The sequence below is a fragment of the Manis pentadactyla genome, chromosome 17 (genome assembly GCF_030020395.1).
Source record: "Manis pentadactyla isolate mManPen7 chromosome 17, mManPen7.hap1, whole genome shotgun sequence".
In the NCBI taxonomy this organism is placed as follows: Eukaryota; Metazoa; Chordata; class Mammalia; order Pholidota; family Manidae; genus Manis; species Manis pentadactyla.
This window is the reverse complement of record NC_080035.1, coordinates 10,894,893-10,916,842: the sequence shown is the minus strand read 5'-3', so window position 1 is coordinate 10,916,842 and position 21,950 is coordinate 10,894,893. Positions and strand designations below refer to the sequence as shown.

General features: G+C 39.4%; 1 protein-coding gene across 5 annotated transcripts in view; it reads left to right on the top strand.

The window, feature by feature from the left end:
• SLC25A30 (solute carrier family 25 member 30) overlaps positions 1–15,092 on the top strand; it is a 127,659-nt gene extending 112,567 nt beyond the window's left edge. For 3 of the 5 annotated variants that reach the window (XM_036889657.2, XM_036889653.2, XM_057494638.1), the window contains 9 exons: positions 116–235; positions 1,440–1,587; positions 4,350–4,444; positions 5,334–5,419; positions 7,101–7,196; positions 7,922–8,046; positions 10,030–10,168; positions 11,378–11,458; positions 12,440–15,092. In XM_036889657.2, coding sequence (XP_036745552.1) covers positions 172–235; positions 1,440–1,587; positions 4,350–4,444; positions 5,334–5,419; positions 7,101–7,196; positions 7,922–8,046; positions 10,030–10,168; positions 11,378–11,458; positions 12,440–12,481 — 876 coding nt within the window. In that variant the 5' untranslated portion in view covers positions 116–171 and the 3' untranslated portion in view covers positions 12,482–15,092. The remainder of the gene's footprint in view (positions 1–115; positions 236–1,439; positions 1,588–4,349; positions 4,445–5,333; positions 5,420–7,100; positions 7,197–7,921; positions 8,047–10,029; positions 10,169–11,377; positions 11,459–12,439) is intronic. The other 2 variants (XM_057494639.1, XM_057494637.1) reach the window with 1 other exon arrangement.
• Positions 15,093–21,950: the final 6,858 nt, after the last annotated feature.

Genomic DNA, 21,950 nt, shown 5'->3' with positions numbered 1-21,950 from the left:
GCAGGAGGGTTTCAGTGACAACATCGGATCGCACACTCCAAAGGCTACACAAGTCAAAGAAGAAACTGCTCGTGTGCAAGATCACGACTTTGAAATGTCTTACTTCTGTGTCCAGGAAAAACCCTGTTGGAGGCTATGTGTCTGTGAATCACAGAAAGGACAGTGGTCAGGATGTCGGCCCTCAACTGGAAGCCCTTTGTGTATGGAGGGCTAGCCTCCATCACGGCAGAATGCGGTAAGGAGCCCAGGGGGCTGCAGCCACGTCAGTTTGCCTGCTGCTTGTGATAATGATTAATGCTTATGGTCTGGATTTGTTGTTTGAGATTGTTTCATAAATGCACATTCTGTGCTTCCACTAAATTCACACCAAATACCAGTTCAAACTTTTCCTTATTTCTGTCTGCTTTTGAGACAAAGTCATTTTGCTTATGTTTTAGCAGTTCAGGGTTCAGAGTTTAGTGGGGAGAAAGCTGAACCTGTTGATCAAACAAGTTTCTGAATCATTTGTAAATTACATCTGTCCCTGTTTTCCTTGCCTTCTTCCCTACTTTGCCACTTTTGGCTGCAAAGGGGTTTTGGGAGCTCCAAGGCCCTGAGCCAGATTCGATTGATTGTCATTATGCAATCACTTTCTAATTACTCACATTACCCATAATCCTATTTGTGACTTCCACATCAGTTGATTTCCATATCAGCTTCTGTTTTTCCCTTTGTTTATTCCCTGGGATCATTCATAAAGCAAATATTGACTGAGCAGCTGCTGAGTGCCAGGTGCTGGGCTAGACATTTCATTTGCTTCCACGGCCCAGTTGCTGCTGTCCTGGGACAGTGGCTGTGCCTGAGGGGTTAGGCCCATTAACCACCTACCTACCCACCAGTGTAGGTTCCCTGTGAGGTGGGCTCTCCCACTGACACAGAGAGTCAAGTTTACTGACTGTGGGTTTTATATATTTGGGTGGACCATCTATCAGGTACTGTATTAAACATTTTTACCTGCATAACAAATTTACTTTTAGACAACACAAAGTGAGAAATTCCTTTAGAAAAAAACTCACTTTTCTTCATACTGAATCCAATGTTAGCCTTCACATATGTAAAGAATACCAACTTACATTTTAAAGTGGACTTCTTGTTTGTGTAAGTCACTCCCTCATTGCATCTACTTTCTACAACAGTGCAGTCTCCTTAAATCTTATGTGGAGTAAGTTGGGAACTAAATAAAAATGTAAAGAAAGGAGAATATATTTATGCATTAAAAAAAAATCTTTTGGTTCTTAATTTTTTTTAATAGAAAAAAGATTGCAAAGCATCTGCTTATTTCTTGATTCTTAGTTTACATATAGTCTAAATGTCTCCTCAGTAATGTGTGTGCATGTTTCCTTTAGTGGAATTTCTTTTTATTAACTAAGTGAAATGCTTATTTTCTTAAAAATTTTAAGGTACATTTCCAATTGACTTAACCAAGACACGGCTCCAGATTCAAGGCCAGACAAATGATGCAAACTTTAAAGAAATTAAGTATCGTGGAATGTTGCATGCGTTACTGAGGATAGGCAGAGAGGAAGGGTTGAAAGCACTGTATTCGGGGTAAGTAGATCTTTGTGCATTTACAGTTTTATGTGGACCTTTCCAATAATAGACTTAAGACTTCATAGAGAAAAAGTAATAAAAGTTTGAGGTGTATTTGAAAAGAACAAGTAGCATGGGAGATTTTCCATTTCAACCTTATTTTTTATGTTTGTCTTTTATGTAGTAAATGTAAAAAAATTATGTTTTTGTTACATTCAACTACACATAATGCAAAAGTTATGTTTAAGAAACATCCTGTAATTAAATTTTTTGCTCTGAAAATAGCCTTTCCCCTCAGCTATTCTGAACTACTGAGATTTTTGCCATAATGAAAATAATATAGTATTCCCTGTGGGTAAGCATTGCCGTGAATGGCTCTTTTATGCAGCCAACATTCACTGTTCCGTGTGCTGTTTGTTCTGAGTAGGAGAGGAAGGAAGGCAGAGTTCTGCCTTTGTCAGTCTGAGTCCCTGCAGGAAACAGTTTACTCGGGTGGTTAAATGAGGAGCTTTTTAGGGATTAAGGGATTCAGTGAAGGATATTGAGGTACCTAGAAACTAACAAAATGAGAAATTGTAACCAAATCTAGGACCAGAGGGACAAGGGCAGGAATGGTATTAGCAGTGCCTGCCAGGGCCTGTGGGAACCAACAGTAGCTGTCAAGTATGCTTTGGTAGTGCCCAGGGAGAAGAGGATGGATGACCTCTGCTTCTTTCTCCTCTCTCCTCCCATCTTCTGGCTGAATCCATCTGAATGTCAGTTGGCCAGGGGCCCTGGTTGATACAGTTCACAGACACCAGACTCTCGGGGCGCAGAGCAGGACAGAAGGTATAGGACTGGATGTGGGCGGACAGTGGGGTTCCGCAGCAGCACACTGTCCTGAGGGAGCTGTCATTTAGTGGGGGCTGCAGATGTGTAAACCAGGGACTACAGTGGCGTCTCACTAAGTTCTAGAGTCTGATAGAGGCAGGACATCAATCCAGACTGTGGATATAGGGAAGGGGGTGGGTTTTATGTCTGGGAGGTTCCAGAGCTGATCTTGAAGAATCGAGATGAGTTGGTGAGCCAGGAGAAGTTACAGGGAAACTATATTCTTACAGAGCCATAGTCTGTGCAGGAGAGCATAGTAGATTCTAGGAACTGAGAGTGATGGAGTGTGCATGTGAGTGGGAGTTGGTGAGTAGGAGAAGGATCTGGAGCATAGTAAGGGGCCAGGGGTTGGACAGCCTCAGGTCCCTTTTATCCAGGACACCACAGGTCCCAAACAGCACCTCGCAGCCCTCCCACCTACCAATCTCTGGAAGATTCTGTTTTTCAATTGAGCCAATAATTTACACATGAAATATTGCACAGGAAAACCTGGGATTCCATCTTCTCGGGAAAATTCAACATCTGGCCCTACATTCACTTGCTGATAATATTGTAACAAGTTACAGATGCATTCACTGGTTTTCTAAAACCTCTGTCATTCACATTTTACTCACTTATGGCATCCGCCTGGTACCTGGAAGCACTTGAGTTTTTGCTTATAGACACAGTAGCAGAAGCTGCTGAAGGGTTTTAAGTAGGGGACTGATGTGATCAGATTTCCATTGTAAAAAGAAGCCTGCCTGCCATGGGGAGAAAGGATTAGAGACTGGTTACACTGGAAGCAGGCTGTCACGCGGGAAGCAGAGAGGACGAGGACTGGCCCGAGGTGTCTTGGGATGGAGAGAAAGAAGACAGGTAGGACAGCTAGTTAGGGCAAGGGGTCAACATATGTGACTTAATAGATGAGGGGGTGTTGAGAAAGGAGAAGATAAGGCTAATGTCTGGATTTCTGGTTTTGGCTAATGTAGAGATAGCTTCCATTCCCTGGTCTAGGAAACAGCAGAAGAGAGCTGATTGGCAAGAGAAGAGAATCTGTTGAGTGCAGGGTTTAATCTGGAGGTAGGTGTAGGACATGTGACTTGGGAAGTGTGTCTTTGGATCAGTGTTGGGAACATGAATTTAGGAGTCATCAGTCTTTGACAGCAGAAGCTATAGGAGTAGGTGAGCTCACCCAGGGAGTGGGTAGAGTAAGGGGAGAAGAAAGCCTAGGGCAGAATCCTGGGGAACCGAAGAGCACAGATGCTGCAGAGGGGAGACATGGGCGAGGAGATGGCTGTGGTAGGACAAAGGCTGGACAGTAGTAAATACTGCAGAGCCTGTATAAGATGCTGCTTGAAAAGCATCATTTCATTTAGCAACAAAGATGTCAGTTGGTCACCCTGGTGAGGGAAGTTGTGGTGAAGAAGGTAGAGGGAGGCCAGGCTGTGGTTCTAGAGGAAGTAGGGAGGGTGAGAACAGAACTGGTTAGTGCAATGCCCAGGGGCTCTTGGGGTCAGGGAGCATCGTGGGAGGGAGAGGAAGTCACTGGGACAGGGATCCCAAGAGTTCGGAAATGGGCTCCAGAGCAGCAGAAGAGTGATGCCTTCGGGGGGCAGATTTCACCAGGCGCTTGGTACTGAGAAAGGAAAGCCCTTTTCATTTTAAAACAGCGACTGGAGCCCTGCATTCACTTTCATTTTCTCTGAGGCTAGTTACAAGGGCCTGAGCCTTCACTGAGTGAACTAATAATTTGCACAAATTTAGCTGAATCTACCTATATTAGTGTTGGATTTTGAATTTTTAAAAAATCTGGTTTAGTGTAGTTTTGATTGTGAAAGGCAAATATGTGGTTGTATCTCTGCCTATGGGTTTTCTCAAGGATTTTCAGTGAATTTTAGAAATTATTTGCCCTTTGTACTTTGGTTTGACAGGATTGCCCCTGCGATGTTGCGCCAGGCTTCCTATGGCACCATCAAGATAGGCACTTACCAGAGCTTGAAGCGTTTATTTGTTGAACGCCCGGAAGGTGAGTGGGGAATCCTTTCTGCACTGTGGACAGGACAGGAGGTGGGCAGTTTGTCTTTTTATTCAGGTGGTTTTGGATCAGATTTTCTTCAGCTTCTTTGTAACTTCAGTGCTGCTGAGGAGAACTCTGGGTGCAAATTCTAAACTGGGCTTAAAGCAAGTCAGTTACTAGCTGAATTTAGAGGAGAAACAGTTAAAAGGAACAATCTCAACAAACATTTTAATTAGTTATCCTCATCTCCAAAATGCCTAGGCTAGAGGATATGGTGTTATGGTTCTAGCCAACTTAAAATGTTCTAAAATCATAGGAATTCTCACCTGTTTTTCAGGAAAGCAGTGAATGCATTTCTTAGTATTAAGAAGTGGGTTCTAATACTCTATTTTGGGTTAATTCTCTGACTTTGCTTCAATCCATAGAACTTTCTTTTTCTTTACTATGGGGCAAGCACAAGTCACCTGTTGTGTGAGAGTGGTGAACAGGAGCAAGATGCTTTGGAAGTGCCTCAGTAAGCTTCCAATTAAATATATATGATGTGCTTGAAAACTTTATCTCCATGTTATCTCGTAGAAGTATCATTTTTATTCTCCCACAAGATAAACCTCATTTTAATTACTACAGTGGTCTGCATTTACACACAAAAGTGAACTGGCAGATGGTTATTCACTTTATATGATAATTCACATTCCTTTTTTAGGGGTCAGGAAATTTTGCTACACCAGTCTCTTTAGCCGTCAACATTCATAATCCTTTTTAAATTACTTGGTTCATTACTTGATTACTTTATTCTCTTAAGATGAACAAGTGGTATATGAGTGAGTTACACCTATATTTGAATTACATGAAGAGCTCTGTGTGTATGAAATGTCCAATAATATGTCTTTATTTGCAGATGAAACCCTACTGATAAATGTAGTATGTGGAATCCTCTCTGGAGTCATATCCTCAGCCATTGCTAATCCAACTGATGTTTTGAAAGTAAGCAGTGCTATGTATATCTCATAGGCACACTCTACATTGTCTTACTGAGAGTAGTATTTGGATAATGAAAATCTGTGCATATAATATACACTGTATATGTATGAATCTGTTTATAATTTAAGTTCTGTGAAGACTCAAACTTACAAATATCCACTAGGTGGATTTCCTACAGATACAGACAAGCTCAAAAGTGGAGCTCATTTTGAAAACAAGGTTTTTGGTGAATAAACAGAAAAAAATTTAGGCTTTGAATTTCATTTTTCATTGAAAATGAAAATTGCCTTGATGTATTGGTTCATAAAAAATTAGATGGTCTGCAAATTTGACATAAGTCTGATCATTAATACCATTTTTGAATGTATTATGTTACCATTAATTGGATTTTAGGAAATAGTAAAGGAAATAATTCCTTACCACAGTTAGATATAACACATTAGATGACCTTGTTGACGATACCACAGGTACAACCTCCTTAAATACTTTTTGGAATAATGCAAAGAAATAAACTAATTAAATAAAATAAAAAATTAGGCTTGGGTTACTTTTTGAACTCTCAGGATATGCCTCTCTCCTTCCCCTGCTCTCCTTTGTTACCATTATTTAACCAGCATTTGCTATGCTTCTACCTTGTACCTGTTGGAGTACTGCATGCTTAGGATCCAGAAATGAATAAGACAAGGACCCTGCTCTCAGAGAGCCTTCAGTCTAGTGGGAGATTCTGACAAACATCAAAATGTTATATAGTAGCGTGTTCAGTACACAAATTACACAGGGTGAAGGCATAGCAAGTGTGAAGACACGTTTGCTATGTGCTATATTTAGTCTTACCCTCTGTTGGGGTAAGATTGCTAGAAAAAAATCCATATTCCTGTTTATCTCTTAAATGTTAATCAGACTAACAGAAAAGCAGTTCCTGTATATTGGTTTATTTTCCTGTGTTAGCCTGGTTATAACAGATCTCTTTAAAAGTTAGAGGTAATGTATATTTGCTCCCTAAACAAAGATAAAGTACCACTTTTTATTGAGAAATCTCTTTAATTCTTAAAAATGCAGAGAGCTACATCCAACATTATTTTTATGTTGGCTTCTTAGTCATGTGAATTCCATGGCCGTTGTAAAGTTTATCTGTAAGTACAAGTTCTAACAAAATGTGACGGGCATCATGTGGCCATCCCATGGCTGGCCTGCCTGCATACCATTTGGTTTAGCTGGTTAGAAATAGTAGTGGCTTGGAGTAACTAATTTAGGAAATAGACTTTCCCATGCTTAGTGCTGCCAAGGACATTGGCTACTCTTAATTACGTTAAAGCTTTAGAATTACCATCATATTCTCTCTTTCCCACTTAGCAACTTATAGGAAATATGCCATTTTCTTTCCTTTCAAAAGAGTATTTAAAAAAAAATTTCTTTTGATGCTTAATGAGCTACTATATATATAGAAATATAGGACTCTGGCGGACTCTACTAGATGCATATTGGTGACTCCAAAGTGCCTAAGACCCAATCCTCAAAAATTTTAAGTCTACTGAGGATATTTCAAACTAGCATTATATAATATTTATATTATAATTTCTTTCTTTTAATGGTCATTAAATGACAGAGTGAATGCTCTTCAGAGGTCTACATGTGGGGAAAAATATGCAAGCTTCTTTCTCATGTTAGTCTTTAAAATCTCTAGATACGGATGCAAGCGCAAAGTGGCAACATTCAAGGAGGAATGATAGGCAACTTCATTAACATTTACCAGCAAGAGGGAACACGAGGACTGTGGAAGGTAAACTTGAAAAACAGATCCAGCTGACTTAGTTATTCCCTTTTTTCCTTTTTTGAGCTTATTTTTCCTATTTCCATAATTTTATTTATTCCAAATGGCATGGTGGAGTAAGGAAGAAGCTTGACATCTGCCCTTGAAGATACCTTCTTCCTTACTTTCCTTATTTGTTAAGTGGAAATACAGGAATATGTCCTGGTTTAAAGTGTCCTGGTTGAAAGTACCAGAAGAAATACTGTGAAGATGGGGCACTTCCTTTGTTGGCTTTTTTTCTTTTAGTTTTTATGGAATGGGGTTTTCTAGGTTAAAGTTACATTGAGGTTTTTTATCTGTATGGTTTCATGGCTGTAATGTGAGACTGTGTTACTCAGCAAGTGCTGGTATGGAATGCTAGTTCCTAGTATTCTGGTGCTTACAATTCATAGAATAGACCCTGCAGGTCATCCAGTACAACCCTCTCAGGGTGTACAAGGAAACCAGAGACTCTGAGAGGTGACTTGTCCTGGCTAAGGTCTGGCCAAAGTCGTACAGTTAGTGCCTGAATCAGAATTAGACTCTGGAGCTTCTGACTTACCCTCTGGTCTTTTCTGCTCTGTCATTCTACATTTCTACTTGCCAGCTGGAAACACAAAAATTGGCCACAGTTTGTGGAGTAGAGCCTTTGCACAATTGGAAGACTTATTCTATGGTAAGATATCTGAATCTTTATTATTAATCCTTTTACCCAGGGTGTGTCCCTTACTGCTCAGAGGGCTGCTATCGTCGTTGGCGTGGAGCTACCTGTCTATGACTTCACCAAGAAGCATCTGATTCTCTCAGGCCTGATGGAAGACACTGTCTACACCCACTTGCTGTATGTTTATGGATTTTTAAAAAATTAGTATTTTAAGTATGCAGGAGTTTAGGGTAGAAATTTGCTACAAATTTATAGATACTATAAAAAAGTTTATTCTAAAAGTATTATAAATTCTCATATTTGAAGAATTACAATATGGAAGTGAAGAATTACAATATGGAACCTCAAACAGGAAAAAAGTAAAAGTCCTTATCCATTTACTTAGGTAGCCATTGTTAGCAGTTGATACGTACCTTCCAGAAGGTACATATGTAATATATGTAAGTATGTCTACAAAAATACATTACATGTACTTTATTACCCAAGTAAGATCATGGTTTGTATTCTCTTATTTTATTTTACTTTTTTCTCATTTATGTTTTCAGGTTTATTGAGGTAGAATTGACAAAACTGTCATATTTAAAATGTACAACATGATGATTTGATGTGGATATATAGTGAAATATTTCCTCCTTCAAGTTAACTAAATACATCCATCAGTGCACATATCTACTCTTTTAGCCTGTGTATGAAAACATTTAAGTTCTACTCTCTTAGCAGATTTCAGCTGTGTAATACAGTGTTATCAATTGTAGTTACTGTTTTTTACATGAGATCTTCAGACCTTATTTGTCTTATAACAAAGTTTGTATCCTTCTACCAACCTCTTCCTATTGCCCCTACCCCTCAGACCCTGGCAACCACTTTTCACTCTCTGTTTCTGTGAGTTCAACTGTTGTTTTGTTTTTGTTGGTTTGTTTTTAGATTCCATATATAAGTCGTATTTGTCTTTATTTGCTAAAAAAATTTTAATATATTCAAGTATCTTTCCATGTCAGGACATAACAACTTCATTTATTTTGAATAGCTGCAGTTTAGTATGGATATAGCATAGTTTAGTCCATTGAGGGATGATTTTGCCCCTTGGGACATTTGGCAGTTCTGGAGGCTGTTTTGAGTTATGACTAGAGAGAGCAGAACTGACACCTGCTGGGTAGAGGCCTGGTAGCTGCTGAACGTGTCAAACTGCACAGGGCGGACCTCCATAACAAAGACTTATCTGGTCCAAATATTAGTAGTGCTGAAATTGAGAAACCCTGCTCTGACTTCATGGATACCAAATAAGGTCTGTGTTAGTCTGTGAGACTGAAAGTTTAGTAGAACCTGAGACCCCTAGTAAGCATTACAGTGAAGAAATCTTATTCTCTGATCTCTAAGAACAATATGATTTTGAAATGGCTAAAATTATTCTGAGGCTACTTGTAGGTAACTGCAATAGATCATGGTTTGAGGATGTTCCTTCATGTTTCTATAATTCTTTGACATTCCAGAACCTCAAACATGTGCTTAGCTAAGGCTAAAATTTTTTTATTTTATTTTGTTTTATTAAGGTATCATTGACATACACTCTTATGAAGGTTTCACATGAAAAACATTGTGGTTACTACATTCCCCCATATTATCAAATCCCCCCCATACCCCATTGAAGTCACTGTCCATCAGTGTAGTGAGATGCCACAGATTCACTACTTGTCTTCTCTGTGCTACACTGTCTTCCCCATGGTCCCCACCCCATACCATGTGTACTAATCATAATGCTCCTCAATCCCCTTCTCCCTCCCTCCCCACTCCCCTTCCCCCACCCTAGTTCCTTTGGTAACCACTAGTCCCTTCTTGGAGTCTGTGTGTTCTGCTGCTGTTTTGTATCGTTGTTATACTCCACAAATGAGGGAAATCATTTGGCACTTGTCTTTCTCTCCCTTCACTGAGCATAATACCCTATGATTCCATTAAGGCTAAAATTTTTAAGGCAGTATAATCAGTGGTGGTGTTTTAGAAGTTCACACAGCTCTCTAGATATGGACCTTGTTCTCCATACATTTCTTCTTGTTATGTGTTACTTTAACATGTTTGGGAGGAGGCTGTTTGCTACCTTGGATAGTGGTGGTTGCAGCTCTGTGGTGGTGAACTTTTTGTTATTCCAATGTCTCTTTTTCATAGTTCAAGCTTTACCTGTGGTCTGGCTGGGGCGCTTGCCTCCAACCCTGTGGATGTTGTGAGAACACGTATGATGAATCAGCGAGTCCTTCGAGATGGCAGATGCTCTGGCTACACAGGTACCCTGGATTGCTTGTTACAGGTGAGATGTTCATCTGTGATTCCTTTCATAGCTCATTAGCTTCCACGTTACCCTCTGAGGACTTTCTTACCAGGATTTAAAAACACAAGGGTTTACAGCAAGACAAAACTATAGATCTGTCACTTGTAATTGTGACATTGGTCAATGTACACATTCTCTAACCTTGGTTTCCTCATAAGTGAAACAGGGTATAACATCATAGAATCATTGTAAAAACAATTGAGATAATGCCTACAAAACAGCATAGTGCCTAGAATAATCTACTAAGAGTTAGTATAATTAATAGTAATAAGGGACACTTTACGCAATAAGCAAGTTCATTTTACTTAATCTTTAGTATTCTAGTGGATTGCTTCAATCAATGGAACTGTCCCCCAAATATATATATATATATATATATTTATATATATTATATATTTAATTAGTTTATTGATTTATCCTAAGTAACTAAATTTTGACGACTCAGATGAGTAACACTCTAAAGCCCTGTGATGGTGCACAGGTTTTGCCACACCGGGCCTGACTTTTACAAATACAAAATCTGTATGACTATTTAGAAATGAAAGTTCATTTTCTTTATACCTCAGCTCTGCTGTGAAGGGTGAGAAAATAGTCATATTTTCTGTGATCATAGCAGAAGTGTTTTTTTCTTCCAAAATACGTCCTTCCTAGAATTGAGTTGAGTCAAGCTGAAATGACCATTTCTCAAAGGAACACATCAATCTTACTATGATTCTCAGTTTAAATAATTGGGTCTTCTGTTTACAAATGACCGTCTCCCCTGCTAGACTGTCACTAAAGATGAGGAACTGCTTTTATGGTTCCTATTTTCTGGCATGATGCTGGCACAGCCTATATTTTATCTGTCTAACAACATGAAATGTGCTCTGAATTATATCTTTACCACCACAGCTTTGCTGCTTTATTTCCAGCCAATCTGTGAGCCCATATGGCAAGGAGGCAAAAGACTCTAGTTGGAATTAAATCTCATTTATTGATTCACCTGCTGTTTGTCTACTTTGGGTGTGGAGCGGTTTGGTGTGGAGCCTTAGTCTTTAAAGAACAAAGATACAGAGACTGGTGGTTTCTTACTTAGTCCTTCCGAAACAGGATTTTATTTCTCGGAAACATAGATTAGTTCATTCTGGCTAATTATTAATGGACTTGACATAATTGGAAAATTGGAAATTAACTTTTTTTTCTTTGTAGACGTGGAAGAATGAAGGTTGTTTTGCTCTCTATAAAGGGTTTTGGCCCAATTGGTTGAGGCTTGGTCCTTGGAATATCATTGTATCCTTTTCTGTTGCCACAGATCTAAAAAAAGGTGTAGGTAAAAAAATATTGTTTGTATAAACAAACATATTATTAATTATAATTTACAAGTAGGTTTCAATCTTTTGAGTTCCTCTGATTCTAAGAAATAACTTTCCTTTTTAGGAGGTATAAAATCTCTGCGCTAGGCTGTATGAATTGTGGTTTAGTGATGGTGTTATTGAAAAGTAATATCAATAAAAAATTTTTTTCAGACTGTGATCAGGAAGCTGAGAATATTTATGATTACAGGAGTATCATGATTTAAAAATACAAGGGTTGATTTTACATCCTTAACCACCCTCGGGAGGATGTGGTTTGGCACAGTGCTGTAGAATGCCTATTTTAGAGAGAGCATGAGGATAAACAGGAATCAATGCCTGAATTATTTGGCTGATCAGCCCTATTTCCTCTATGCCAAAGTGGGAGTTCGTAGACATGAAGAGGAAATGGCAATCGGTGAGACATGAAAGGGCTGTAGAGTTGTAGGACATGTTGACTTCCCCCATTTTCTTGCTTCTCTTTATGTGTGCCTCTCTCTTCCTGAAGGCCTGCCTAACGGAAGGCTTGAGAACAGCTTCCCAGGGCACGTTGTCTTTGTCTTCACACAGAATTTACAACTGGGAAAAGTCTTACCTACACAGCAGTAACAAAAGCTAGTCACAGTGTGTTAATCCTAGAAAAGGCTCTCAGAGCTGATCCTATAGGGGATTGATATATCTCAGCTGTGAGGTTTTTTCCAAGCTGATATGGGGAGGGCTTATGATGGGGAGGCTTTTTGGGGTGGATAAGGAAGCAGCCCCTCATATTTAATCATATCCCTGGCACATAGTCTGCCCAGATATGTCTGTTATTAATGGACTGGGAAAATAAAGGGCTGGGAAAAACAGTAGGGCTGTTTTTATGTGTCAGGATTGTTAAGATGGCATTTTTTGGGTCACCCTTAACTAATGCCTGCAGTTCTTTGTGACATATGAGCAGTTGAAGAAATTGGATTTATGACAAGTCAAGGCTGCATGAGGTGGTGCTCTGAAGTTGCTCACTTCCAAAATAGTAGAGCTTCGGTGTTTCACTCTGCTTCTTTCTCACTGCTGGGCTTACCGCAGATTTGGAAGTGTGAGCAGCAAAGACTGGATTAGTTCAGATTGTAGCATGCTGGATTGGACATTCACACCAGAAGGTCAGTGGTATAAACCATGATATCCAAACACTAGTCCTTACCATCGAAGTGCCCTTTGACATCAAGATAACATATGAAATGCATGTTTCTTGCTAAAGAGAACTTGCAACAAGATCAGGAACTGTGTGTTGTTTTCTTCGGGAGGGAGTAACACTTGACCTTAGCTCCTCGCCGAGCACACCAGCCTGCTTTAAAGAATAAGGAAGCTCATGGGAACCGGGGAATGGATCCTTTAAGAGAGGGTATTACTATTCCTGAATTCCTGGGACTTTGGCTTCTTGTTAGCTGAAGAAACTTCACACTTGGAAACATGGATTTTTTGATCCAGGTATAAACAGTGCAGGAAATAGGTCCCTGGAATATTGCACTGCTTTATAATTTCCTATTTTGGCAGGATCTTTCACTTACAGTAAGTGATTTTTAAGCCTTTGAAGACTTGACCTTTGTGAGGAATTGTTACAAAGCATTATTATCCAAACTTATCCAAACTCAAGATGGTATATATGATAAGTTGGCTTTGAACGTCCAAGGTCTGTTCATTGGGAGGTGTTTCAAGCAGCTTGGGTTGTCTTGGGCATTGCTAGTAATTTGCTTTGATTTTTAGCAGTTTTATTACTTCCCAGTCTGTAAAATGGGAATAATATCTATCAATGTGAGGGTCAAATGAAGAAAACAGTAGCTGCTACTATGTGCCTTGTAGGATAAGTGTTGACATTCTCTGTCCTACAGTCATAATCCCAGCATAAACAGTCTGGGTAAAGAAGGCAGTCATTTTATCACGTGCTTCTCACTGTAATCCTGAGTGAAAGTCTTTGTTAAAGGCCTTGTGAAAGAAAAAAACACTGTATAAATTAAGGTTTTATTATATTTTCCTTAGCAAAATGTTGCAAGTGAATCAAAGAGTCTATTTTTTTGGATTCCTAGTTTTTACTTTAGTTTGGGTCATGTTTGTTAAAATATTTGCTGTCTTGGATTTCTTTATTAGTTTGGATGGAAAAACACTTGCTTGAAATTTTTAAAAATTTGTTTAGTGCTGTACCTGTTTATCTAGTTTCTGATAAAGGAATGTAATATCTTCCTTTCTTCTATAGACAAGATAAATCATTCTCCCTCTTCTTTCTCATCTTCGTCTTACTCTTTTCAATATAAAAAGTGACCCTGAGAGCCCCCAGAAGATGGCCCCAGGAAAGGAAATGTGTTTACTTAGGTACCGTAGGGTCTACCCGTGGATAACATTAAATACATATTATCTGGGGCCCCAAGAGCAGGACATGCTGGGCAAATGTCTGGATCCTGGGCTGCTTCCTCCTTTGAAGCAGAGTAGAAGGAACCCGGGTGTTTCTTGGGATTGGGCAGTTTTCCTCTCAGTCTCTTTCACCTTGTCTTCTTTATTAAGGTTTACTTTGAAAAAGATTTTGTGAAGCAGAATTGTATTTCCAAAGGTATGATCTAAGGCAAAACCATTAAAAAGGAAAGGGAGAAAGAAGGGTGATGGAGTGACATGTAGGCGTTCATTGCTGAAAGACTAAGATGAGAGTCCCTGTCTCCCTGGCCCCCTCTGCATGTGACTCTGGAGTCATGCATTTAGGCCTCGCTCCTGGTACTGAAGTGTATCTTTAGCGAGAAATTATTTTCTTCTTCCCGAAACATTCCATTGGCGTGGTAAATGCTTTCTGTAGAAAGGATTCCACTTTTGAATTCCTTGAATTTTAACGGATTATTTTTATGAACTTTTTTTAAATGAAAACATTCTATTTTTTAAGTGTACAAATAATTTCTAAAAGAGTAGAAGGAAGTTCATTTTGAAGACCATATGAAGAGTGAATGTCATGCAATATTCATTATATCAATTATTTCAAATTATGTACATGTTCATACCAGGATGAAAAGAAACTCAAACCTCACTGTAAAACAAGCACATTTTAAAGAGGAAAAAGTATATTTCTTCAGTGTAGATTTATAAAACACTTTATAGAACAGAACCGTCCCCTGTTTTGGTTTTCCTGCTATCTGAAAGAGTTACTGCAATTGTTAAAGCTTCTAATAACTAAGGAAGAACTTAAGGACTAGGGAGACGTGGTCCCCTCGTTTTCAGGCTACTGGTCCCCCTGCTCCCTTGGGTATTGCTCAGATGTGGCAAAATGACTTTTAGCTTTGTTACCAAAATGAGGAAAATGGGTTTGTTTGTTTGTTTGTTTGCCTGTGGATTTGTGTATTCGTTGATACTAAATGTTGCTGATCTGTGATATTAAAAAAATGGCTCCTGTTTTCCATATTTATTTAGGTACTAGAAATAGTATGTATTATATAAAGACTGCAAAGTTTTCATAAGCCTTTATATTTTGAGCTCTTTATTTAAACAATGTTGGAATATGTAGCATAAGCCTTGTTTAATTATTTAATAAACTGGAGTAGTATGTAATAATAAAAAAATGATTTGTGGTTATTTTAGATAAACAGAAATCTTTAAACAAAGACAACCTCCAAAGAGGCTGAGGTAGAGCATTTGTGGAAGTGGCTGTAGACATTTCTCTCTGGACAGGGGAGTGGGATCTTCTTACCAATTACCGGATATCTGTGTGAATTCCCATTATATGAAATACTCTGCCCCTCCATAGAGGCTGGTTTGGCAAGGCACCCTAGGGATTGAGGACACCAGTGTGATGACACCAGCGCTTTGCCTGTCAAGTTCCCTCAGTCCTTCCAGCTTTCGGTGTTGGCTAGAGGCAGGAGCTGGAGTCCTAGGGACTGTGGCCCAGGCAGACACACCTGGTTGGCATGAAAGAACCAGTGAATGAAATGCAAACCTGGTGTATTAATTTTGTTACTTAAGAATATTTTCTAGGTGTCTGTCCTCTTAACATTTGAATTAAACATAGTGTTTTATTGAAAAAAGAGAACTGGGAAAAAGGAGGAGACTTTTTGTCTCAGATTTCCTACCTGAGAGATTAAATGAAATCCTTGTACAGGACTAATTTCACAACAGCTGGGTGCTGTTGTTTCTCAAAGGCCTGTGAATAAATAGAACTCTCACTTGAATTATGGCACCTGTTAGACACATTTGACCTTAAATCCAGGCTATTCATTTCTAACTTGGCAGCTGGGAAAATCTGATGGTAAATTTTTGATAGATTATAAGTAGGTGCACTCTGAAGGAAAGCATAGGAATACAAGACAAGGGCTGTGTATAAATCTGTTTTTTGAAACCTTGATGCCTGAATGTCTGTGTATCTCTCTGCTTCAGTCACAGTCTATGTAATGACTTACTGTATGGCTCCTGGGAAGAATGAGTTAGATCTCAGCCTGCTGACCCAGAGAGGTGTTCACGTTAGTGTTATTAGGTGAGAGAAAGGAAAGGTATCCATGATACGTGGTCAAGTGGGAAAAAGTTAAGGTACATATTCCTACATATACCATGAACTCATTTCTTAAGGTAAAAGCATCAACTTACATATTTAGAGAATAGATTTAAAAGGTTTATATTAAGGTTCTTCAGAGAAATAGAACCAGTAGGGCATGTATGTATATACATACACAATTTATTTTAAAGAATAGGCCCATGCAGTTGTGAAGACTTGGCAAGTCTGAAATCGGTAGAGTGGTAGGGCAGGTGAGAAGACTGGAAACTCAGGATTTCTGTTCCAATCTTAAGGCAGAATTTTTCCTCCAGGAAACCGGTTTTTTTCCTTTCGTAGCCTTTAACTGATTGGGTGAGGCCCACCCATGTTACCAGTTATGATCTTTAAGTCAACGGATTATAGATTCACTGACATCTACAAAATACCTTTATAGCAACATCTAGTATTGGCCATACAACTGGACATTTTAACATAGCCAAGTTGACACAAAATTTAACCTTCACAGAGCAGAAAGAATTGGTAATTTCCTCATACATAATTGTATTATACTGTTATAGTTTAAAACCTTAAAACAAAGGGGACTGGCTTGGAATATGTCCAAGTTACATAAGTGGGGGAAAGTGGGAATAGTAGCATATCTAATATTCTATTTATATTTTAACTATATGTCTTTAAAAGTATTAAATATCTAGTTCAAACTTGAACAGGATAAATGGCAAAATTTTGCTGTTTCAGTTTTTAACCACTTGCTTTTTATTCAGTGAACTTAATATTTCTATGATTAAAAAATTTGTTTCGACTTTTGTTTTGACAGTTAGGGGAGACCTCTAGAAAGAGCACACTATGTGGACTGTGTACCTACCCTGTAAACTCCTGGGTTATTTTACACAATTCTTAATCTTCTTCTGATCATCCTGACTTTGAAAATTATATTGTTTGATTGCATGACTTTGGTAGGTATAGCTACATTCTTTCCTAAGAGGTTTTGCTTCATTAATTGTAATCTTGCAAATATATTTCTAGAATACTCCATGATTCTTTATGGAAAGAGAAGTCAACTAACTATAAGCAACTACTTATCTCCATTGAATGTATGTGAGTTCTGATGACTTTAGACTTAAAAGGAATTCATACCTTATAGTTAGAGCCAGGGTTACAAACATCCAAGAACTGCTAAACCACTGGTGGACTTCATCTTTAATTGCATCATTATGCTATTTGCTGTACGCTTTGTGCCATTTTACCATAATTTGCATATAGTAGATAATGCAATAAGTACTTGTTGCATCAAATGGAAATGACCTCCTAAGACTGGCTCATTGTGGGATTCTCTGGTGATGGTATCTCGAGGTCATGAAGGAGTCGGTGAGAACTGTAATGAGAGTACTGAGTGTGTTATTCTTACTGATTACTGTACTCACTGAGTTTCTCTTTTGATGCCCGAAGAAATCAAAACCTGTGTCAGCTAGTGTTCAGTACAGCCTTAGATAAATTTTTAATAATGTAAAATATACATAAAATAAGTTTATCATTTTAACCATACTTAACTGTACAGTTAACCATATTTAACCATATTTAAGTGTACAGTTCTGTGGCAGTAAGTACACTCACACTGTTGTGCAACCGCCACCCCTGTGCATCCACAGAACTCTTCAGCTTGTAGAACTGATGCTCTGTACACATTAAACAATAGCTCCTTATTCTCCCCTCCCCCAGGCCTCTGGCAGCTACCATTCTACTTTCTGTTTTTATAATTTTGACCACTTTAAGTACTTCAGGTAAGTGGAATCATTCAATATTTGTCCTTTTGTGACTGGCTTATTTTACTTAGCATAATGTTCTCAAGGGCCATCCATATTGTAGCATATGACAGAATTTCCTTCCTTTTAAAGATTGAATAGTATTCGATTATATGTATATACCACATTTCACTTATCCATTCATCTGTCAGTGGACATGGGTTGCTTCCATGTTTTCACTGTTATGAATAATTCTACGGACACAGGTGTAGAAATACCTCTTTGAGGCCCTGTTTTCAATTCCTTTGGATGTCTATCCATAAATGGAATTTCTGGGTCATATGGTAATTCTATTTTAATTTTTTGAGGAACTGCATAGTTTTCCACAGCAGCTATACCATTTTACATTCCCACCAATAGTGCACAAGGGTTCTGATTTCTCCACATTCTTGCCAATACTTATTTGTTTTCTGTTTCTTTTGAGAGTAGCCATCCTAATGGGTGTGAAGTGGTATCTCATAGTTTCGATTTGCATTTCCCTGATGATTAGTGATGTTGAGCATCTTTTCATGTGCTTACTGGCCATTGGTATGTTTTTGGAGAAATGTCTATTCAAGTTCCCTACCTATTTTTGAATTATTACGATTTTTCCCTAGAGCCTGTAGTGCTCTTAAGACTCATGCTTGTTAAAAATGCCCTATTACAAAAAAGTACTAACTGGTTCAAATGTATATTTTCATGTTGCTCAGGAAAGAGAAGGTCTTGTCAGGCATCCTGGTTCCAGGAACAGGTCTGCCCTTTACACAAGTGTCCTGATCAGGTCACAGCACTGCCTGGGTAGGTAGTTCAGACTCACATGGCATGTAGTTCTGCTGCATTGCTTCCTTTCTCTCAGATCACACCTGTGTCATCATTGGGATTTACCTATGGCCAGATGACAGGAAAAATTTTAGGCTGGGCTTATAGATGGTTCTGAACAATATATAGGCACCAACTAGAAGTAGACTGCTGCAGTATGACAGCCCCAATCAAGAGTGTCTCTGGAAAATAATTGGGAAAGAAAATCTACCAACTGCTCAGACTTCAAACAGTACCTTTGCACTGCCAAGGCTGGAAGTCTTGAATCCATGATCATGGCCAAGGTGGTTAGTTTCCATTTGCCCCCTCCCTCCTATCTGTTACATCTGTGCACTGCCCTGTGCTTCTGGGTGATGGCTCCCTGTATGTGGATTGCATTAGTTAGACCCCTTTAGTGTCTGGTTTCCAATTTGGGTCTAGCTGGTGAAAATTCCAGCAGGAAATTGGAAGGAGGAGAGAGAACATTTTTTCTTGTTCTCCCTCTTTTACCACTGGGTCCCTTGCAGTAGATGTGTCCCTCCAGACCACAGCCACAACTTTCACTGGACTCTGGTAACATGATGTCCTGCCTTTGCCTCTTCAACCCCAGGGATGGTAATGGTTTCCCACTGCTGCTTGTCTCTAGTGTCCCAACATCCATTGTTGGTGTTAACTCTGTCCACACCTCTTTAATTTACTTCACTAAAGTTTCTTCGTATAAATCCCAGATAAATTCTGCTTCTTGATGGGACCCTGGGCAGATACAAACTTTTCATTCTATCCTCCATGTCTCTTAACCTCTCATATTGCCCATCTCCCTGTCTCATGCTGTATTTGGAGAAATATCTTTAGATCTAGTTTCCAGTTTAATAATTCTGTTTTTGACTACTTACCTATTTTATTTCCCAAAATATTTTCCCAAAATATATATAATTTATATATTACTTTATATTATAAATACTAAAAATATTTTCCCAAAATTTAAAGATTATGTATTTCAAGTATTACCATTTCTTAAACATCTGGTTATTTTTATAATCGCAGTTTTTATAGTCTTTCCCTGTTTGGTGCACTCCTTCTACTTCATTAACTCATTATCTGCATAAGAGACATGCTTTTACTTTTTTCTGAAAATTATCCTTTAACAAGGGGAAGTACAGGATGCCACAGGAGCATATGATGGGATGCTGGACCTCACCCTGGGTACAGAGAAAACCTCCCTGGGAAAGAGTTGAGAGCCGAGGGGATCCCAGCCATTGGTACCAAATAGCTAGTTCTTCTCTAGGCCCAAATGTAGCTCTAGTCTCTTCTACCACTCTTGGATATAGAACAACATCTGATAGTTCCCTGCACCGTGCTGTAGTCTCTGTGAAACTGCCTCCAGGACTTCTCAGGTATTTCTACCCCATTGCTTAACACTACTAGGGCCTGGGAGTATGCTAGGATTCAGTTTCTTCACTCTTTAAGAGGACGTAATATCCACCAACTTCTTCCTTGGGTTAAAGTGAGAAGCAGATGAGAGGCACTTTGGAACTATAACGAGCTATTCTTGCAAGGTTGTATCAGCAGGGGTCTTTGGCAGTATTCAGATGTTAGTATCTGCGTGGAGCTGGCCAAGTGAGTCTATGAAGTACCCACTGTAAGGAGATCTGTGGGTCCCTATCTGCACCTCCTCTGCTTTCTCTGCCCTTCTCTGCCTCTTGGCTCTTGGTGTTTTTCTATTACCAGGGACTTATTCTAACACATTACTGAATGAAGAGCCTTATGAAGCAAAGGCTTAACTCTAGAAAAATGTTTAGTTTCTGATACTTGTAGCAGAACAGAGGGAAGTTTCACTACTGTCTGTGCCTTTAGGGCAACAGGATATGGTGCAGCATTTCTCAAACCTAGAGCCTGTGAACAAATTTTAAATTGTGTGTTTTAATTTCATATACTTGAAAAAAATCATCAGCTTGACTGTCCTTTAGCTTAGGATTGCCATGTGATTCAGCTTCCACCCTCCTTGTTTGTGAATATAGACTATGTTAATGAAGCTACTGAAAAACAATGGATTGATTTAATATGCAAGTGAAATGCACAACCCAGTTAAAGGCAAAATGGTATTAGGGATCTAGCCTGAGTGAAGGCTTTCTGGTAATTCAGATGGCAGGGGGCAATGAAGCATGTTGCTGCTATGATATAAGCACAGTGAACCCCAAAGCAGCTGTATGGCAGAAGTCTGCACCATTTTCACGTAGCCAGCAGCAATTTAGTTTTCCTGCAAAGATAGTATCTACCACATTAATTTTATTGTTACTGTTCTTATACTTTCATTAGTATATAATTTGAAAACTTATTTTGGTATAAACATACAAGTTTATGTCCAGTTTTGTCTTTGTTCATATTTAAGCAACATAATGAGATAGTATAAAGAGTGTCAGCCACAGAAACCAAGTTGTCTAAGTTCTAGTTTTGGGTTTGACAGCCTGCAGGTCACCTCACCTCAGTGTGCCTCAGTCTGTTCATCTGTAGAATGAGAGTTTGATTATATGATCTTTAGATTCTCTTCCAGCTCTAATTCTGTTTTCAAAAGTTCAGAGCCCTTCTTTGGGAACATGGCCAAGCCTGGTTTGTGCTATTTGTACTCTGAGAATAAAGCCTGACCACTCCTGTGACTTTAGCCAGAGGCTGGGGAGGACACCATGAAGCTGCTTCTAGCTTCCCTGACCCCCTGGCTGGACACAAGGCACCGCACATTGGATGTCCGTGGTGTATGACAATGACTACGGGGGCACGGGGAAGGGGGAGCATCATCAGAATCAGGGCATTCAATCCTTGACCTGCCCCGTCCCGAGCCCCCACCCCTGCTGATAACTAGGTTGAAATAGAGCTGTGTTGCTGCTGGGACTGGACCAAATTGCTCTGGGGTGTGTGCCCAGAAAAACTGTTGGAAAGCAGTTGACGTCTTTGGAATGTGCTCAATGCATTTATGGAGGATGCCCGTAGGTAGAGAGACAGCTGCAACCAAGCCCTAGAGGCCTTAGAAGATCAGCCTGGAGAATTCCAGAGGGATGAAAACCCAAACAATTTCAAAGTTTCTCCTCCTTTCTCCCTTCCCCTCCCTTCTTGAACCTTACCGAGCACCTCTCCTGTGATTCCAAGGTTTTACATACATTATTTTATCTTCATCACACAACCTATGTGGCAATACTTTTTATTTAGTACACATTTTCACATCAAGGCACTGAGGCATAGCGGTTCGAGTTGCCTACATACACGTGTGGAAGAGATCCAGGCCACACGGTCGGTGGTCGCGCCCTGGAGCCTGGCTCTGGGCGTTGCACCAGCCCACACAGGACAGTCAGGCCGCTGAGCGC